Source organism: Pollachius pollachius, assembly GCF_949987615.1.
Source record: "Pollachius pollachius genome assembly, chromosome: 5".
Classification (NCBI taxonomy): Eukaryota; Metazoa; Chordata; class Actinopteri; order Gadiformes; family Gadidae; genus Pollachius; species Pollachius pollachius.
Genome location: NC_136938.1, coordinates 28,710,746 through 28,730,697, shown reverse-complemented (window position 1 = coordinate 28,730,697; position 19,952 = coordinate 28,710,746). Strand labels below are relative to the sequence as shown.

The 19,952-nt window shown below is 47.1% G+C and overlaps 1 protein-coding gene across 1 annotated transcript in view; it reads left to right on the top strand.

The window, feature by feature from the left end:
• The window catches only part of luzp2 (leucine zipper protein 2), a 112,262-nt gene that overhangs the window by 72,930 nt on the left and 19,380 nt on the right, over window positions 1-19,952 (top strand). The window contains exons 6-7 of the mRNA XM_079736935.1: window positions 10,684-10,746; window positions 17,008-17,070. Coding sequence (XP_079593061.1) covers window positions 10,684-10,746; window positions 17,008-17,070 — 126 coding nt within the window. The remainder of the gene's footprint in view (window positions 1-10,683; window positions 10,747-17,007; window positions 17,071-19,952) is intronic.

The following is a 19,952-nucleotide window of genomic DNA, read 5'->3' as shown; positions in this document are numbered from 1 at the left end:
TTAAAAAATTGAATGCTCTTTTAAACAAGATGATTTGATGCACATCAAGCTTGATTTAAAAAGAAAAGGCCAAGAATACTTGGCCTTTATACTAATGCAGAACCTTTGTGTACTACAGTGCACGTTATGTAAGATTGAGTTGAAGGACATTTCCAGTGTGTGGCTGGAGCCCAGCGTGGTGAGGCAGAGGATTATTGACCAGATAGTGAGGTAACTCTTGAAGGGAGCTGTGTATGATAGAATATTACAGCAGGAGAGAAATGGGCGATGTTATGGGAAACACACCTCAGCTATGTACTGGACATTCCCTTGCATTGTGTTTTGAATGTTGGAAGGTTTGAAGGACCCGTCAAATTAATTTAACATTGAACTGCGGTATCTGTTCTATGAACATAATAAAGGCATATTTAAGACAATAAAAAACTTGCATTGGATGAGTAGTATATGGAATTATGTCAGCACGGCATGTAGACCTATGACGATGCCACTAGAATAAAGCCACTGTTGAGTTGAGGACCCCCCAGTGAGTGTTAAATTGTTCACTTTGAAAAATGCGACCAAACGATCAAAAGCATTCCCCTCGGCTCTCCAGCCGTGGCACTGAGTCTATACTTGTGGAAACTCTAATCACAGACTCAGAAACAATGTTCCACAAACTGTCTGACTGCAGCGGCCATTTTGTCTGTTACAAATGAGCGTCCCGTAGGATAGAGGATGATAATGGGAGGGAGGGAGGGAGAGAGAGACAGAGGGAGAGAGAGAGGGAGAGAGAGAGGGAGGGGAGGGAGAGAGAGAGGGAGGGTGAGAGGGAGAGAGATGGGGAGGGAGAGAGGGAGGGAGGGAGGGAAGGAGAGAGATGGGGGAGGGAGAGAGATGGGGGAGGGAGGGGGGAGAGAGATGGGGGAGGGAGAGAGAGAGGGAGGGAGGGAGAGAGATGGGGGAGGGAGAGAGAGAGAGAGAGGGAGGTAGGGAGGGAGAGAGATGGGGAGGGAGAGAGAGGGGGAGGGAGGGAGAGAGATGGGGGAGGGAGGGAGAGCAAGATGGGGAGGGAGGGAGAGCAAGATGGGGGAGGGAGAGAGAGAAGGAGGTAGGGAGGGGGAGAGATGGGGGAGGGAGGGAGAGAGGGAGGTAGGGAGGGAGAGAGATGGGGAGGGAGAGAGAGGGGGAGGGAGGGAGAGAGATGGGGGAGGGAGGGAGAGCAAGATGGGGGAGGGAGAGAGATGGGGGAGGGAGGGAGAGCAAGATGGGGGAGGGAGAGAGAGGGAGGGAGGGAAGGAGAGCGATGGGAGAGAGAGAGGGAGGGAGGGAGAGAGATGGGGGAGGGAGAGAGAGAGGGAGAGAGATGGGGGAGGGAGGGAGAGCAAGATGGGGGAGGGAGAGAGAGAGGGAGGGAGGGAAGGAGAGAGATGGGGGAGGGAGAGAGAGAGGGAGGGGGAGAGATGGGGAAGGGAGAGAGAGAGGGAGGTAGGGAGGGGGAGAGATGGGGGAGGGAGGGGGAGAGATGGGGGAGGGAGAGAGGTATAAAGAAAAATAATGGAGTGAGTGCGAAAGAGAGAGAGGGAGAGAGACGACAACCTCATGTTTACTTTTTACTCATAACTTTTACTGTCGACAGATTAAATCATAATACAAACAATATAAAATATGAATGTATTTTTAATTGTAATCATATACAGATATTTCTGCCATGAGCAAAAGTTATCTTAACATTGTCATTTATCCGAAAATTCAGTTGTGTCTGCTTCAATACGAAAGCATATAGAAAGTTGATCTGCGGTATTATTACACAAAATGCATTAACACACCCTTGTCAGCCGAGTAAGGAATGGGCTCGCCCATTTAAAGTGCTGCTGTTACTCATGAGCGTTACTTGGGTCTCACAGGAAGACGTGTGTATTGATCATTTATTCCTGTTGGTGACTCTGGATCCAGCGTTCTGCTGTCTCACAGCCACGCTCAGTTTACCGCTCTGCTCTCCCCCAGAGAAACGTTTTCCTCCACCAGGGGGTTGTGTCTCAGCCGCTTGTGTCCGTATGTAGAACAGGATCTCAGAAAGTAATCCTCAGGTTTGCACCACTTGTGGTCATTTGCCAAGGAACCACAAATTCACTTTGCAGGCCAATTGACCAAAAATATATTTAAAATCTTAAACGCAAATATAACTTGCATTCAAACACCAGTGTAGACTGGAAGATGTCACACCAATGTATAAACTGTGAAAACTCCCACAATATTTACACTACTTACACACATTATACATCTCACTGTTGGGCTTAAACTGTTTATTGCTCGTCTCAATTGATTATCTATGCACAAGAACAAGCTAGCCTCTTAGGACCATAGCATGCTGGCGTATTTGCATGCTAACATTAGCATCTAAGTACACATTTGATGTAGGGACTGCAATATGCTAGTGCTATCATGTTAGCATTGTAGAGTTTGGGGACTTATCACCGCCTGTGTGGAAAAAAAGAGAAATGATAGCGCACATAAAATGAAGCAGCACGCGACCGACACCCACATGCGCACAAACGCTGTCTTTGCTCTCGCTCAGATATCTTTTCTGCCGTTATCTTTTAGGGAGTATGTGGGTGTAGATATTGTCCATCTGCCATTGTGTCCCTAAACCTGATATGTTGCTCTCAACGATCATATCTAGACGTCAATTTCTCTGATTCCAGAGAAATATCCGTGGAAGCTCCTTATGTGGGGCTTTCACATTTCTCTGTTGAGTTATAAATATGAAACATAAAGACAGATATGCGAACGTAGCGACGTGCTGATTTATTAGACTTCATTAGGCGATCGCTGCCTCATCATTCCACTAAACGACGTTACACTTGCTACAGGGGAAGGCAGTATTTACTCCCTGATCAGCTTTATGTACGGAATATAGACGTTTATATTTCCTGGTGTGTTGATGTTCTGTACACTTACGTACTGCTAATCTCCGAGGCTGGCTATGGCTCAGTGCGTCTGATGATCCTGCTCTACTCATGACCAGCATGGTAATAAGTTGCGTTAACCGTAAGCTGTCTGACGCGCAGAACTGGCTTTATTGTTCCCCAAAGCATGTTCTGCGATGTCAGAGCTTGAGTCGGCTCTTTTAAATGTTGAATTTGAGCTTGCTTGATGTTACTCAAGAACTCACTTTAAGAGGTGTTTGGAGCGCCAACATTGGACCAATCAAACTCAGAGAGGAACCGGTCATGGCTGGTGCCCCTCACTTAGTACCAAAGAGAAAAGCAAGGAACCCGGCCTGGCCACTGGAGAAAGAACCCCAGAGCCAGCAGGAAGACACTCAGCGTCTGCGGCACGCGGGAGTGAGTCGATGCTGCCTCACTTTATGTGTGCGCTCAATGAATGATCTTCTCCTCACTGCCTTTATTATTGCCCTCGCCAGCAGAAATACAGCGTGTGAGAGCAGTTAAAGTGATGCAATAATAGTTCTTTGTGCACGTGTGTGTGGGTTGTGCATGTGCTCACAGCCATGGAGGTAGACCTCGCCAGCCCACTGCCCCAGAGGAATCGGTCTCCAGAGGGCTTCGGCCTCCAGAGGGCTTTGTTCTCCGAAGGGCTTTGGGTTGGCGGCCTCTGCTCTACTGAGCAGAGTAAAGGTTGTCCAGTATCCTAAGGTGTTTAGTGATTATTATTATGATACCTTATAGCTCAGTTATGATCAATTAAGATGATGATGATGATTATTGACGATGTTACTGCTGTTGTTATCATTCATACATAGACGAGTAACATGCTACGAACATGTAGAAATGCTTTGCTTTTCCCATGGGCAGCATTTAGATTAATGTCCACACAACATGGCCTCCCCTGGATTGCGATGATATTTTTATGGTACTTCAGATATGTGTTGACATCTGCCACATTTTAAAAATAAGAGTTCTCCGTTTCCTCTGAGTTCTGTGGAGCCTGGGTGCCTTCATCGCTGTTTGCAGCTATATTTGTGCAGGATATTTGTTGTGGCAGAAACAAAAAGACGGCAGCTTTCCTATAACAGCCGGAAGACAATAACTTATACGTTTCAATCAAAAAGCTATTGCAGCAATAATATGACTGACGCCCGGCTGTTTTCCGTCAGTTTCACAAGTAAGCCCATATCCCTGAAGCCAAGACATCACATCACTCCTACAGTGGTTTGATGTGTAAACCTTATTTGCTCCACACAAACAGATTGTTTGATCTCCTCTGAAACTCTAGAGATACGCTGACACACCAGCTTGTGAACAGGGAGGGGTGATGGAGATCAGAGCAATACTTAGTCTGATATGTAGAGTACGGATATCGCATCTCAAGACATAGCCAGACTCTACACTAGTTTGTTCTTTTGTATTTAATTTGAGCTGTTGCTGGCATTAGATTTGCACTTTGTTTCATCATCTCGTAAGGGTGTAGACTCTTTTGTTATCTTTGTGAGGGTAGAAGAGCTTAACTAGCTAATCTAGGTAATCTAGTTGAAGAAATGTAGCAGGAAGTGACTCGGCAGGGATCTGCCGAGCAGACCAGTGGGACATCTCAGACCCAGTCTGATTATAGCAGAGAAGAGATGGAGTGTCCTGCTCAGAACCAAGGTTGATGAAAACCGAATGATGGACTGGACAGACAGACTGGGGCCGACTCTCGGAGGACAGACAGACTGAGGCCATCTGTCGGAGGACAGACAGACTGAGGCCATCTCAGGAGGACAGACAGACTGGGCCGTCTCAGGAGGACAGACAGACTGGGCCATCTCAGGAAGATCTGGACTGTGGATGTGTGCAGCAGGCGACCGCAGAAGTTCAGTCTGTCACGTTGTGCGCTAGTGGCTGGATAGCAAGCTATCACCGTCGTCGTTTCTGCAAAGCTGAATCTTGAATCAGCTGATATTATCCATGGACCCCCCTGATCAATAAAGTTAGGGTTAGTGAGGGGCTTTGACCGGCTCAGAGTGAGGGCCCTGCCTAAGGTGGAGGATGGTGGGATGGGCAGGCTCCACCAGCGTGGCCAGTCCTTCTGGGAACCTGGGGGCCAGGGAACAAGTCCCCGACCCCCAGGACCCTCCAGAGCCAGGCTCAGGCCAGCCGCAGGACCCCCTGAGGGCAGTCCTCAGGGGGTCAGGGGTCCCCTGGGGTCAGGGGTCACCTGGGGTCAGGGGTCACCTGGGGTCAGGGGTCACTGTTCGTACACTAATGCTCCACCCTGCATGTACAATGAGGATGAATCCAGTGATCCAGGATCATAATGAGGCTATGTTCAGAAGTCACGTGAAAAAATGTGGATTCTTTATTTAACATAAGATAGAATGAAGATATAATGTATGTATTCATGACTTATTTATCCTCCCTGATGTACTTTTTATTTAATCAGTTTTGACACATGAAGAGAGCAGCGATCTCTCTCCACGACATACAATATACATCTCTCATGTCTCTCTCATGATCCCATGTGGGATCTAAATTTTAGATATACTCTGCCGAATTACCCGGAAAGAAAACAGCTCTTTGCTAGAGTTTCGACCTACATACAGCTCCCAAATCAGGATTTGAATCTCTATCCAAAAGGGGTTGTGTGTGTGTGTGAGTGTGTGTGTGTGTGTGTGTGTGTGTGTGTGTGTGTGTGTGTGTGTGTGTGTGTTAATAATGATAAACCACGTGGGTGTGAGTGTAGGTCTAAACTGCTTGCTGAGCAGTCTGAGGACTGCTCCAGCAGCCACTGTGTTGTGAGAGTCAGCAGAATGACAGTGAGCCAGATGCTACTTTACTGATTGAACATCCAATTGCCTGTAATGACTGAAACAACTGGAAACGCTTACCAGTGAAAGACCATTTAAAGTTGTGTAAGATTCCCTAATACAACATTTCTTTGTGTATTGAGTAATTGAATCAGCTTGTAATATTTGTATAAATCTTGAAGCTTTTGTGAGACATACCCTAACATTTATCGCAATATGAAGTTTGAAACATTAAGACGGGCCTATTCTTCAATGTTGCAATATTAAACAATTACCAAAGATTTCAATGTAAAGAAACAACATCTGGAAGAAAGATGATCCATTCAAACTAAAGAATAGACGAGGCGAGAGTGAAGGAGTCTGATCGTTCTCTGATCTGCATCACAGACATTTAGCAGATTTTGTTTGATCTGCGTTTTTCTGTGTTACTCTAATCTTGCAAATCTCATGTAATTTTCTTGCTAGTTAAAAAGTTGTTGAATATGAATGTGAATGAATTTGAATATTTATTGGTGCCTCGAACCATTTAGTGTTGCTCCTCCACACCCAACCTTCCGTCTCAGCAAATGCCTTTTTTAGAAATGTACTAATATCTGCCTATTCTACACATGTACTAATACTATTTACAAACTAGTTTTTTTTTGTTAATTACATCTTTTTAATAATTCCACATAACAGAGTTGGGATTTTCTGTGCTGTATATTTATTTGTAACCCACCTCCACTGAGACATGTACATCTATTTTTTTTAAGGTTGGTTGTTGGTTAGTTTTTATATAAAGGTTAAACACACCTTGCTTTAAAAACAAATTTGATGACCAAAAGCATTAGATCATTTGAGCCTTATTAATTATAATTACTAATGTAAAAACAACGAGTAAAGGCACCATTTCTATGAGTGATCACTGAATCAAAATTCTTGGAGGATTTCAAAGACATTTGGATTCCAATGTTTAACAGATTGTGAGCTGGCCGATTAGAAGGTAATGCATTGTACCTCAGATAGAGTCTGAAGACTGCAGACTGTAAATACAATTTGCTTTGTGTAACTTATAATTAGTGCATTATGTAAAAATGGAAATGAGGTAATTATGCATTGCTGCTTACAAAACCGTGTTAATATGTGTAAGGTCAAATATATTAATTATGTAAAATGTTTGAGCAGAGAGAAAATAATGTAGCAGTAAGAACCCAAACTCCCACCATTGTGTGAGAATGAATGAATTAATAGTAATATGTAAATACTAGTGCTGTCAGTTTAACGCGTTATAAACAGCGTTAACGCAAACCAATTTTAACGGCGTTAATTTTTTTATCGCGCGATTAACGCTCTTTTGGCTTGGCAAACGTTGTAGTTTTTTCACCTGCCGTGAAATATTTTAATCGCTTGACAGCACTAGTAAATACGTTTGATTCTTGAATTGAAAGATGGCGTCCAGCCTAGGCTGTGCTTATTATACACTCGCTTCTTGGTTGAACATGTATGCTTAAAATAACAGATGCTAACAATGCCATTCCAGTTGTAGCCCACCCAACGGACACAACCCCACCCACTCAGAAGAGCCACAATGGCCGTGTTTATAAATGGGAATGCAGCCCTACATCAGAACGTCTTGGCTCCCTAAGCTACGAGGTGAAATTCTTCTGCGGGTAATACATTCTGACATATGGGCTGGCTCTGTCTCATTTAGCGTAATGCACTCTGACACACAGCCACGCCGGGATCTCATGTACACTGGGCGGTGTTGTCAGGGTAAAGCCGGCCATTTGTGACAGATTCTTCTTTATGTCCCAGAGTCAGGGTGGGGGGGTCACTCTTCCTTAGAGGTGAGAGGAGGGGCCAGTGTTGGAAATTGATAGCTACTCAGCCAATGTTGCTTCGCCGCATCCCAAAACGGTCAGCTCATTACTCCTGTGTGTGTGTGTGTGTGTGTGTGTGTGTGTGTGTGTGTGTGTGTGTGTGTGTGTGTGTGTGTGTGTGTGTGTGTGTGAAAGGTATGGTTTGGTGGGGCATTGACCTTAGTGTATGCTAGGCTTGTGGTCGTTTAAAATTATTATCTCCTATAACTAAAAAAGGTTAATTTGCTTACTAAATGAATAGGACACTTGAAGTCATGTTTTTTACTGGGAAAGAATAACTAATTCATAATGTATGAAGCCAGTATATTACAAAAGGCGCTTTTTTATCGTACAATATGTGTCTCCAAAAGGACGGTCTTTAAAATCTGTGAATTATGACCCTGGAGGCGAGCCAAACGGAGTACGATTTTATTTATGAGGAATATGAAGCCAATGATAATATTGTCACTGGCTGCTGTGTTTCATCACATTGACAGTCGTCTTGATGACTGTCACTATCACTCAGTAACTACTTTATTGATTCATTTGAATTGGTCAATATGTTTCATCGACTCGGCCGGTTAGGATAAGAAGGTTTGTCAGAGGTGATCATGAAGTTTAAGATAAGTAAAAATAAAGCATGTTTGTCAGAAGTGATCACGAAGCCTTCTTGATCAGTTCTACCTCGACAAGCAGCTTAAGTTAAGTTAAGAGGACCAGTTTTAGGAGGAAGCAGACGTGACAACATTTATAACACGTTAGACAGATGAGATAAATAGATTCAAACACTAAAGATTATAGACTATGTTGCATGTAATGGATCTATAGTGACAACGTGTGGAAACATTTACAATTCAGAGTGTCTGTAAGTAGGATCTGAGAGTTGTGAAGAGAGAGGGCAGAAGAGAGCAGAGAAATAAACAACTTAAGGACCGTCCGTCCTCTCTGCTCTCCGCCTCCCTCGGTTTCTCCACGATTGAGAAGTGTTGCACTCATGCTAATGTGATTGACAGGCAAAATAGATTCCCCTGAACCAATCAGGGAAGAGATGGCCTGATTGGCCCTAAATAAGCCGGGAGCACTCTAAATGTGGTCGTATAGAGCCGCAGTCAACCTGAAACACATCTTCTCACAGAGCATTTCACTCTGTAAGAGCTGACTCGCGGTGCAGCCATTTCTTACAAATTACCCTCAAACCATGGCTCTTCAATCTTACCTGCAGCCTCGGCCGCCTTCTAAAGGGAGACCAATCACAACAGCCGCAGCGGAAACGGTGCAATTTTAGAGTGCTTGTTTGCACTGATAAGCCAGCGCTGTGGTAAAGCGAGGTCCTTTAACCGGTTAGCGTGTGAGTGGCGTGCAGTCGGCGTGACCCTACGGCAGCAGGGTTCTGTTGGTGAGCTGACTCCTTGGCCCCCTACGCCCCAATGTTTTACCGCTCAGTATTCCAAACCCCTCGGCCTCCAAGGGAACCCCCGGCACGCCCCGCATTAAACCCATTAGGAGACTGAGTCTTAGCGGCGGACCTCCCTGAGGGCCGGCCGGGCCTGTGGTCTGAGGGCAGCGCACAACGCCACAGATCCTCCTTACTGCTCATAACACTTATTTACTGCCGTTCTGGTTTACAATCAAATGAATTCCCTCAGTTGTGTCTATAGTTCAATTTATGAAGGCCAGCAGGCCAGGCGTGGAAAACATGGCTGGAGTACATAAACGATGGCTCTATTTACTTCCATTTATTACGAAGTCATAACTGGTAAACAATAGGAAACCGCGGAGACGGTCAGTTTGCCCTTTAATATTTGGTGTTTATTTAATTCCCCACGACTCCCTGCGTCTATACAGGGTTCAGAGTTCACCGCTACACTAAACAGGATCATTTAGCATCCTAGGAGGGAGAAGCTCTAGCTCTAGGATGCTATCGCTAGGAGGGAGAAGCCCTAGCTCTAGGATGCTATCGCTAGGAGGGAGAAGCCCTAGCTCTAGCTCTAGGATGCTATCGCTAGGAGGGAGAAGCTCTAGCGCTAGCTCTAGCTCTAGAATGGATCCCTCCCACCCCCAGCTCAGCGTCCTTAAAGAGCAGCTTGAGGCTAACGGGGCTTCCGTCAGTCAATGCTACAGTGAGCTCCACCGGTGGGTCTATTACGCCTCGTGCCCACTGCACCGTCCGTCAAAGGACGTCGGAAGGCGTGGCTGACGGGTGGGGGCGCTTTCCAGGGTCGTCAGAGCCTGAGTAGTGTCACAGTGCTTAAATTTGCATACGGGATCTGATTGGATGACGGATCCGTCGCTTCCGAAAAAGTTGAACATTTTTCAACTTTTTGACGGCGCTGAAGGCTCCAACGGAACGGACGGATCCACAATGCATTGCGCGTCCGTCACCATTCAAAGTCAATGGGGATCCGTCATGTGTTATGTCCTCCAGACTTACAGACCTTCTGATGTTTCTTTTTGTTTTTATTTGTATTAGTGGATTGGCAGTATCAATATTGTTATTTTCTTCATTTTGTAAGTTTATTAGTACACATCATTCTATTGGCGATAGTGGGTCAGGTTCATACAAAGCATTCCCCTTTAATCCAACATGGAATAACTTCTGTAAGCTGTGATGAAAGGCTAGGCCCCTCTGTCAAGCATAGAGGCCAAAAGACCGAACTGACATCGAATGGCTTCGTAGGACATACCAGCAATGACATGGAAACATTTAGAAAAAACGTAATAGGATTGCATTTTAATTGAATATTCTTTAGTATTACATTAGTTTCCTTTCGTACAATCATGTTCTTCCGAACAACTTTTTGAGAATATATTATAGGTCATGGAGGATGACCTAGACCTATAATATAATATGTTTAATGCTTTACTTGCTTGTCACATCAGAGAGGACATTTTGTGCACGTAATGTATGCTCAATGTCAAGATAACCTGTAGGCCAGGAGCATGAGGCTCCAGTGAGGGCCGCTGGCTGCATTTCTTCTGCCAGATCTCTGGTCAGTAAACCTCTGGACACTGCTCTGGTTCACCGTCTGGCATTACTGGTCAGTGATGTGGCGGTCTAGACAGAGACGAGACAAATCCAATTCATGGAGTCCTATTCTTCCTGTCTTTTTCTCCTTTTAGAACAAGAGCCTGAAAAACAAGCTTCTGTCGGGCAACAAGCTGTGTGACGTCCACACAGAGGAGGTAAGGGCTGATCCACTTCGCTATTTCTGTAACAGCTTCTGTCAAAACCAACGTGCTCAGCAACATGTTTCAGACCTCTTGAACACTGAGCAGAAAAAGGTCAAAGTCATTTAGGTTTTCTTTTTGCACAACAGGTTTCTATGTCTGATTTCTTATTTTACCATTCAGGGTCTCTCGTAAGGCTAACACGTTTTATTGTTCGGGGTCCGGTCACACAGAACGGCGTTTAAAACATGGTTACCTATTCTGCCTTTTCTTTCTTTGGCTGAGACCTTTATCTACAGTTTAAAGTAGTAGATAAAGGTCTACTATTTTAAAGCTAGAATACGTCTAAACGCAGAGTAGAGCCTCTCATCAACCAAAGAGAGAACGGGACTTAACGGCTGACCCCATACAGCTGACCCTCTCAGGGTCGGGATGAAGGCTGGATCAGAATCATCCTCAGAGCTGTCCGGTCCCCTTCAGCACCTCTCCGTGATCATCGTCTCTGAATGAGTACTCCTCCTCTCAGAGCTAGATGTTATTCCATGACCACGGTATAATGAGGCCCCCTGAACTCTGGGAGACCCCCCCATCATAAGGCTGACAGGTGGAGTCATGATGGACGGATGAAGAGAGTCAGCCATCTCTCTCTGTCTCTCTCTCTCTCTCTCTGTCTCTCTCTGTCTCTCTCTCTGTCTCTGTCTCTCTCTCTGTCTCTCTCTCTCTCTTTCTCTCCCTCTCCCTCTCTCTGTCTCTCTCTCTCTCCCTCTCTCTCTCTATCCAGCCAGCCGTTTGCATACCGAGGCAAAATCAGAAAAAAAGATTAAAAAAAAAAACAAAAAAAAGAGATGAGAGTAACCGTTGCTTGGAAACTATTGATGTCGGCGACTGACACCGTCAGAGATGATAGCTGATGGAGGGGGCATCGTTGAGCTAGTGTTCTGTTCTCCTCCAACCTGTTTGGACCGGAACCGGCCAGTCTAAAGAAGAGCCTTTGAGCTAGGGGGGATACTGGCGGTAAACCAGAAACCACTAATCCCAGTTATAACATTTGTTAACCTGTAATCTTCTGTAGAGGTGCTGCCTCTTCTCCCCAGGCCTTCCTTGTGGTCTGTCCGTAAACAGGCTGCGTCAGGGGCTGTAGGGGCCTTATGATTACCCCCTTCTCTCTGAGTGCTCAGCTCACCGCCCCCCCAGAGACCGGGACAATAAGCTCTGATGGGTGGGGGGTCCGTGCCTCAGAGCACCTTCACTCAGCGGTACAGAAGTAGTTGTTTCAATACAACCGTTCAGAGGAAGTGGCTCTATGAGATCTGCAGTCACTGGAGATGATAGCACTGCTAGTGGCTACCAAGGCTGAATAATAACCACCTGTGAATAGGCATAAAAGGTAGTTGATTATTTTTAAGGGTTTTCTGAATGTCTGAATAGGCTCAGGCAGTGAAGGCTGTCTATTATGCTGTCTTCTCTTGCATCGCTGCTGCTTTGTTATCCATAGTATTGTCTTTGGTTGGTTTTCCATCCATGCAGTCCTTCTTCACGCTGACGTTGAGCTGAAGTTCATCCTGAGATGAGGCACATCCTGCAGTTCTCTTCTGTTCTTCTGTCTGTTCACAGAAGAACAGAAGAGAACTGCAGGACGTACCTCATCTCAGGATGAACTTCAGCCCCCAGGTGGGGCTGAAGTTCATCCTGAGGCACTGCAGTTCTCTTCTGTTCTTCTGTCTGTTCTTCTGTCTGTTCACAGAAGAACAGACAGAAGAACAGACAGGATGGAGCAGGTGGTGGTCTCCACGGGACCCCCCTTAGGTTAGCCCCACAGCATCACTTAATGCATTAAAGAAGTAGAGGATCCATATCAACACTTCTGAGCTCCCCTTAAATCTAGAAGTTAGAAAGAGCCAGAAAATACTAATGTGGTCCACACACACACTCACACACTCACACACTCCCACACTCGCACACATGCCCGGTCCCAGGGCTGTGTTTCCCGTCACTCCCAGCCGGCCACGCAGCCTCTTTCTCTGACGCTTAACTCCTCACATTCCCGGCCCTCCTAACGATGGCTCCGGCTCCTGGGCAAAGACATGCTGTACATCGTCCACGTCTCTCTCGCTCTCTATCTCGCTCTTTATCTTTCTCTCGTTCTCTTTCTCTCCCTGTCTATTTCCCTTTCATCAAGAGCATGAATGACCTGCTTATACAATGCCCCCCCCCCCATCCCTCCAGGGATCCGGTGAGAGGGGGGAGGTAATAGGGGGGAGAGAGGGGGGGGGGGGGGGGGGGGGGTGCAGATGATTGTGTGAACATGAGGTCAGAGGAAAGGGGGAGGGAAGAGCCTCTCTTACGTCCAATAACCGTCTTACCGCTGTGCTGACAAAGAAGTTTCAGTTAATCGACATTAGTTCTCCTCTGACGTAGAGGAGGCTGTTGAATATGTTATGGGGAGGACAACACGGCTCATGTGCTGATGCTAGCGTAGAACCACAAAGGAATGCATTAGAAGGAGAACCAACGCTGCATGGTACAGCTGCTCTGGAGGCTGAGCAGGGAGGCTTCTGCTGAGCGTTCTGCTGAGCGTTCTGCTGAGCGTTCTGTTTCTGATGAGCGTTCTGTTTCTGGTGAGCGTTCTGCTGAGCGCTCTGGTGAGCGTTCTGGTGAGCGTTCTGTTTCTGGTGAGCGTTCTGTTTCTGGTGAGCGTTCTGTTTCTGGTGAGCGTTCTGTTTCTGGTGAGCGTTCTGTTTCTGGTGAGCGTTCTGCTGAGCGTTCTGGTGAGCGTTCTGTTTCTGGTGAGCGTTCTGCTGAGCGTTCTGGTGAGCGTTCTGTTTCTGGTGAGCGTTCTGGTAAACGTTCTGGTGAGCGCTCTGGTGAGCGTTCTGCTGAGCGTTCTGTTTCTGGTGAGCGTTCTGTTTCTGGTGAGCGTTCTGTTTCTGGTGAGCGTTCTGTTTCTGGTGAGCGTTCTGTTTCTGGTGAGCGTTCTGCTGAGCGTTCTGGTGAGCGTTCTGTTTCTGGTGAGCGTTCTGCTGAGCGTTCTGGTGAGCGTTCTGTTTCTGGTGAGCGTTCTGGTAAACGTTCTGGTGAGCGCTCTGGTGAGCGTTCTGCTGAGCGTTCTGTTTCTGGTGAGCGTTCTGTTTCTGGTGAGTGTTCTGCTGAGCGTTCTGGTGAGCGTTCTGTTTCTGGTGAGCGTTCTGTTTCTGGTGAGCGTTCTGGTGAGCGTTCTGTTTCTGGTGAGCGTTCTGTTTCTGGTGAGCGTTCTGGTAAACGTTCTGGTGAGCGCTCTGGTGAGCGTTCTGGTGCGTTCTGTTTCTGGTGAGCGCTCTGGTGAGCGTTCTGGTGCGTTCTTGTGAGCGTTCTGTTTCTGATGAGCGTTCTGGTGCGTTCGAGTGCGTTCTGGCAGCCGTGCACCACGTGCACCCTATGGGTGCTGTTTTGTTGCACCCTGTGGGTGGTGCACCCTGGCAGTGGGTGAGGTGTCACACATACTCACTGTTCAGTGCTTTGGGTACCTTAAAAAGCATTATATAAATGCAATGAATTATTGCCTATAATTATTATCATTACTACTTTACAGTACTGCAGTGTTGAATCTGCAATATGAATATGAGGCAACCATAATGTATGGCCCGCGGCGTCCCGGCTCCCAGAGCAGACAGTCAGGCGCTCAGTCCTTCAGCCTCACAGCTGCTGGGCTTCAGGTGTTTAAACAGCGGCACCCAAAAGTACGACGTCGATAAAACAAATAAATATCTGAGAGGCTTCAGCCTCCTCCACCCCTCCCTCCAGAAGAGCCTTACATTAGGCTAATGGAAATGCGCAATGTGTATATATATATATATATATACTGTATATAGATATATATCCGAGCCTTAATCACTTCTAGCGCAGCCCACACCTCTCCTCCTCAACACTAGAACCGGTTCTCCGTATCCAATTGCATTCCAGTGGAGGAACAGGTCGGTGTACCGAAGGAGCGGACTCGTGTATCAAACGGAGAACACTGTAGCGCAGACAACCACCAATCAGGGCTCAGCGCGTCGCCGGGCTATCGGCCGCACGCAGCAAACAGCTGCTCTACCTGTAGTTAGCTGTCATGTAATGTTGTCTCCAGCACCTGATCTATGGAGCTCAGGCCTCCTGCCTCCTGCTGACACACTTCATCCCGCTCCCAGGAGGAGCGGAGGAGAGGGGCTGCACACTTTACTATTTATTTCTCCTTTTTTTATTTTTGGTTATCTTTTGGTTTAGTGCTGTTCCTGGCTGAGGCGGCGGTGCTATCATTTATGAGGCTGGTAGTTCTGTGGGCAGACGGTAAAAAGGCGGTAAAACCCAGCAGGTCCCCTAAACAAAAATCAAATCCGTAAACCAGAAACGTTATGAAGAAACACAAATGAACGACTGTGGTGTACAGCGCGTCGTCTAGACGGGAAGAGAGCCTCTCGGGCCAGCAGGTGAGGGGGATGGAGAAGGGTTGATTATAACAGGGTTGTATGAGCTTTAATGGGGAAACACTGCTCCATATAGCTACGTGGTACGTCAGACTCACTGCCTGATTGGTCGGGAGGGTCTTACATAACGCGGGGGTGCGTTCAGGTTCCCCTGACGTAAAGGCTGGGAAACGTATGTGGACAAGAGTCAAGCAAGCATCAAGCCAGCTAGTCAGCTGAGATAGTACAGTATGTGAGGGAAGGTTACCGTGGGGACTTAGTATAATAGTATACTGTATAGTTAGAGACAAAGGCATTTTGCTGTGGAATGCATTCCCTAGCATCACCGATGGTCGTAACTGCAGAGTGTGTAATCGACAATAGATGGAATTTAGTAAGGTTGACTCTGTTATTTGCCTTTAATGAAGGTTTCTGAGAATGCTTGTATTTATTGGAATAAAGCGAGTTTCATCCATTTTCTGTGTCAAATGGCTATGAAGGACAGATCTGCCAAAGCAACAATTGCAGGCTTTTAAAAATGACCTGGTATTTAAAAATGGCCTTTCGTTCATTTATTGACTAAAGAAGTAAAATAAACAAAAAGTAGGGGGTCAGTAAGGTCACTCTAATTATTTTTAGAGTGCAAGAGCTTTACGCCCTCGTTAAGAGTAATTAAAGATGAGAGCTATTGACGATATACCTATGACGCATGCATTATCCAACCGTGTATCCAGATGGAACATGATGTTACCCTGGAGGAGAGAAGCTAACTGTTCCTCGCTGCTCCGGGAGATTGAGTCACAGTGAGAAGGAAAATGCTCTTCAAAGCTCTTCATCTTGTTCTCTCACAGAGCATATACTGTCTCCCTCCCCCAGTATTTAAATCAACAGTATTATTTTGTTATTTTGTGTATTAATTTTATTTCAGACATAAAAGCAGGAAGCACAAGTTAATGAAACAAATTCTCATTGTGTATTTTCTGCAGAGGGCATAGTTACCAGGACATTATGATGAGATGTTTTATTCAGGGTTGTTGAATAGGGACTTCTAGATAGAGCCTCATTTCCTTCCATCCACTCCTGAATCACTCTCTCAGTACCGTCCTTACAGCCGCACTCACCTCTTCACTTTTATTAATGTATGTTTATTTCTTTACACATTCTGCTTACCTCGGTGGTTGAATTCTCCCGAGCGCGGTTCCTTCCTCTACAGCGGGCGGAGGTCTGCTCCTCGTTCTAAATGTAATTCTGTGTCGTCTGCGGCTGGCGCTGCCTCAGCCAGCAGCCTGATGCAGCGCCAGAACCACGTCAAAGAGAACCCCTGGACGTGGTCCTGCACATTGTGCGCTGTGTGCCTCATCGCTACATGTGTGGGGTGAGGGTGTGTGTATGTGTTTGGGAGTGTGCGTGTATGTGTTTTTGCGTGTGTGGGAGTGTGCGTGTATGTGTTTTTGCGTGTGTGTGAGGGTGCGTGAGTGTGCGTGTATTTGTCTGCGTGTGTATTTGTTTGCGTGTGAGGATGCGTGGATGTGTTTCTGCGTGCTAGTTTGTGTGTGTGCATGTATTTGTTTGTGGGTGTGTGCGTTTGTGCGTGTGTGTGTGTATGTGTTTGTGCACACACAGGTGGAGCTGCGGTGGGAGGACAGTGGGCGGGCTTCAAGCATGTGACTGCATCATTGTGTGAGCTTTGCAGTTTAGTGAAGGGGAGATTTGATATTTTCTCTCCCTTACGAGGACCTGGGGAACTCTCACAAAGGAGGCTCCTGCCACAGCCCGCTGAATCCCACACTGTGATCTAAAACCAATTCCACCATTTGAATAAGCTAACACTTATTTCCTTATCTTTCCTTTGCAGTCCAAAAAAATCCAGGCTCAACTGAAGGAACTCCGGTACGGGAAAAAGGATTTAATTTTTAAGGTAAGCTTGACTCGACGGCTTTGTGGTGGCGGACAAACAGGTAGTGCCGGTCACCTTGAGACCGCCGCCCAGCAGAAAGGCCAATTAATTCAATTTGCAATTACGTAGTCCCCTCCAGTCAGGATATAGCGGTGCAGGAAGCAAGCGCTCCTAATGTCAAACGCTACATTCTCCTCTCCTCTCCCCGTCACTCTGCAGCCCAATAACAAGCGCTGGTGTTGACAGCATATAATCATGCAGATAGGAAAGTATGCATTAGTCGTTGGAAAATTCACCAAGGATGAATTGCAAATGACGTTATGTATCGCAACCGTTCAATACAGAGGACATTCATTATGAACATCAGCACAAATTGCCACTTACCAAACTGTGGATTTATGTCTTGTGACGATGGGGAACGACTGTGGATATATTAGCATCGGAACGTGACGTCTGCAGCATTCCGGCCTCACCGGGCCCCGGCGTTCCCGTGTTCCTGTAACCTCCCGGCTTATTTATTGACAATTTCTCTTCCGGCGTCTGACCTTTCAGAGCGTGTTTGTCGAGTTAAGTTCCCGAAGATGCACGTTGACATTTAGCCACTTTTAAAATGTATAATACGCCCTCCCTGACCCCTCGTTTATGAGGCCACTTCGGAACGGCTAAAAATAGAGGCGGTGTCTGCCTCGGCCTTCAGCCTGGCGGCGGCGGCGGGCGGAGGTAACCGTCACCCTCAGCGGCCGGTCCTTTGTCCAGACGCTGAATGAGTGATCCATGGAATGTTTTGCCGGTATCACCGACCGTAAATCGTTGGTACTAAATTGCATCCTTCGCTCGGCCCAAAGCAACCCTATTCCTCAGTGTCACCCGGCTTTCATTGAGCCCTAAACGTAATGGGCTCTGGTGATTTGCTCGCGCCGTAGAGGAGCTAATTTGACGTCGCTCTTTGACTTGTCAAACATTGCACCGCAAACAATGCACCGCACCCCGCATACAGGAAATGACCCGCGGCCTCTGGTTGGTTCAGACCGTCAGGGAGAGCGTGTGGCTTCCTCTCCGGCGATGACTCAGAATGCGTCCGCTCTGTCCGGCCTGGGGTCAACAGCAGGAGGGTCAAGGGTCAGGAGCCACCGGGCTGGGGTCAACAGCAGGAGGGTCAAGGGTCAGGAGCCACCGGGCTGGGGTCAACAGCAGGGGGTCAGGGGTCAGGAGCCACCGGGCTGGGGTCAACACCAGGAGGGTCAAGGGTCAGGAGCCACCGGGCTGGGGTCAACACCAGGGGGGTCAAGGGTCAGGGGTCAGGAGCCACCGGGCTGGAGTCAACACCAGGGGGGTCAAGGGTCAGGGGTCAAAATAAGGGGCATCAAGGGTCAGGCACATTGAGGCAACATGCCGGCTCTGAGGGTCAGATCAAACATCATCTTCTGTGACTCACCTGCACAATCACTGATAGAATAATAAGAGGTTTTATTTATAGACAATATGCAAACTTTTACTTTGTAGGAATTTAATTAAAGGTGCTGTCGGAAAGATTATTTTTGTGAAAAGAGAGCAGAAGATTTTAAACAATATGCTGCATAGAAAGGTGCACACGCCTTAGGATGAAACGAAAACTCTTCTATTACTTCTTCAGAAATGTTCAAATCCACTGGTGGTGGGTCGCCCAAACAACACGTTATCAAACACACCCCAGTCATCATCGATCACACCATCAAACACACCCCAGTCCATCATCAAACACACCCCTATCCATCATCAAACACACCTCAGCCCATCATCAAACACACCCAGTCTTTCATAGCGGTTCACTCTTACAGACGTCGATTCGGCTCCGTTACTAACAGACCTCTGCCAGATGTGTCAGCTTCAGACGTAACGCGAGCGAGAGTAACCCCACCCCCCCGGCGGGTGGAGCGCTGATGAACCCGTGAGGCAGAGGGACGGTGTAGTCTGACGGGGGCTGATGAACCCTGTGAGGCAGAGGGACGGTGTAGTCTGACGGGGGCTGATGAACCCCGTGAGGCAGAGGGACGGTGTCGTCTGACGGGGGCTGATGAACCCTGTGAGGCAGAGGGACGGTGTAGTCTGACGGGGGCTGATGAACCCGTGAGGCAGAGGGACGGTGTAGTCTGACGGGGGCTGATGAACCCTGTGAGGCAGAGGGACGGTGTAGTCTGACGGGGGCTGACGGGGGCTGGATGGAGTGGTCTCATGCAGAGGCAGCCGGACACAACGGAGAACCACACCAGGCATTTCATTGCTAATCGCTGACGGATGGCTTTGGCATTTGGAACAAATTACACTCAAATTACAGCTTTAAATCTTACCTACAGCAGCTTTTAAGTGGAGCGGAAATGAATCAAAACTTTTTCCTCAATTATAGATAATTTCTCTTTTCAGTTTCCCTTATTTATTCAACCATAATCTTCTATAATGTGTTCCTGAGAGGTTATGGAATATATTTTTTAATGCACGCAATGCAATTTCCATAATGGAATAAACACAATCGTGTGCTGAGTTGAATTTTAAGCAGGAGTGAACCCAGGATAACTAGAGATGGAGACACTGAACCGATCACCTCATCACAGACACAAGGCTGTTCTGATTCAGTGTTTGTTTCTGTTATCTCGGGTCAATCAGGAGCTCTGTTGATGGACTAAAGTTTGTAGAAGAACTAAAACTCCTCCAGAGCGAGCAGCCCTGAGCCGACAGGACGTCTCCTCCTCTGAATCTGTCACAACACGAGAGTAGAGATACGCCGTCCACCACGGCCCAGACACAGCTCTCTCTCTCTCGCACGCTCTCGCTCCCTTTCTTTATCTCTATCCATCTCTCCCTCTCTCTCTCTCTCCCTCTCTCTCTCTCCCCCCCTCTCTCTCTCCCCCTCCCCCTCTCTCTCTCTC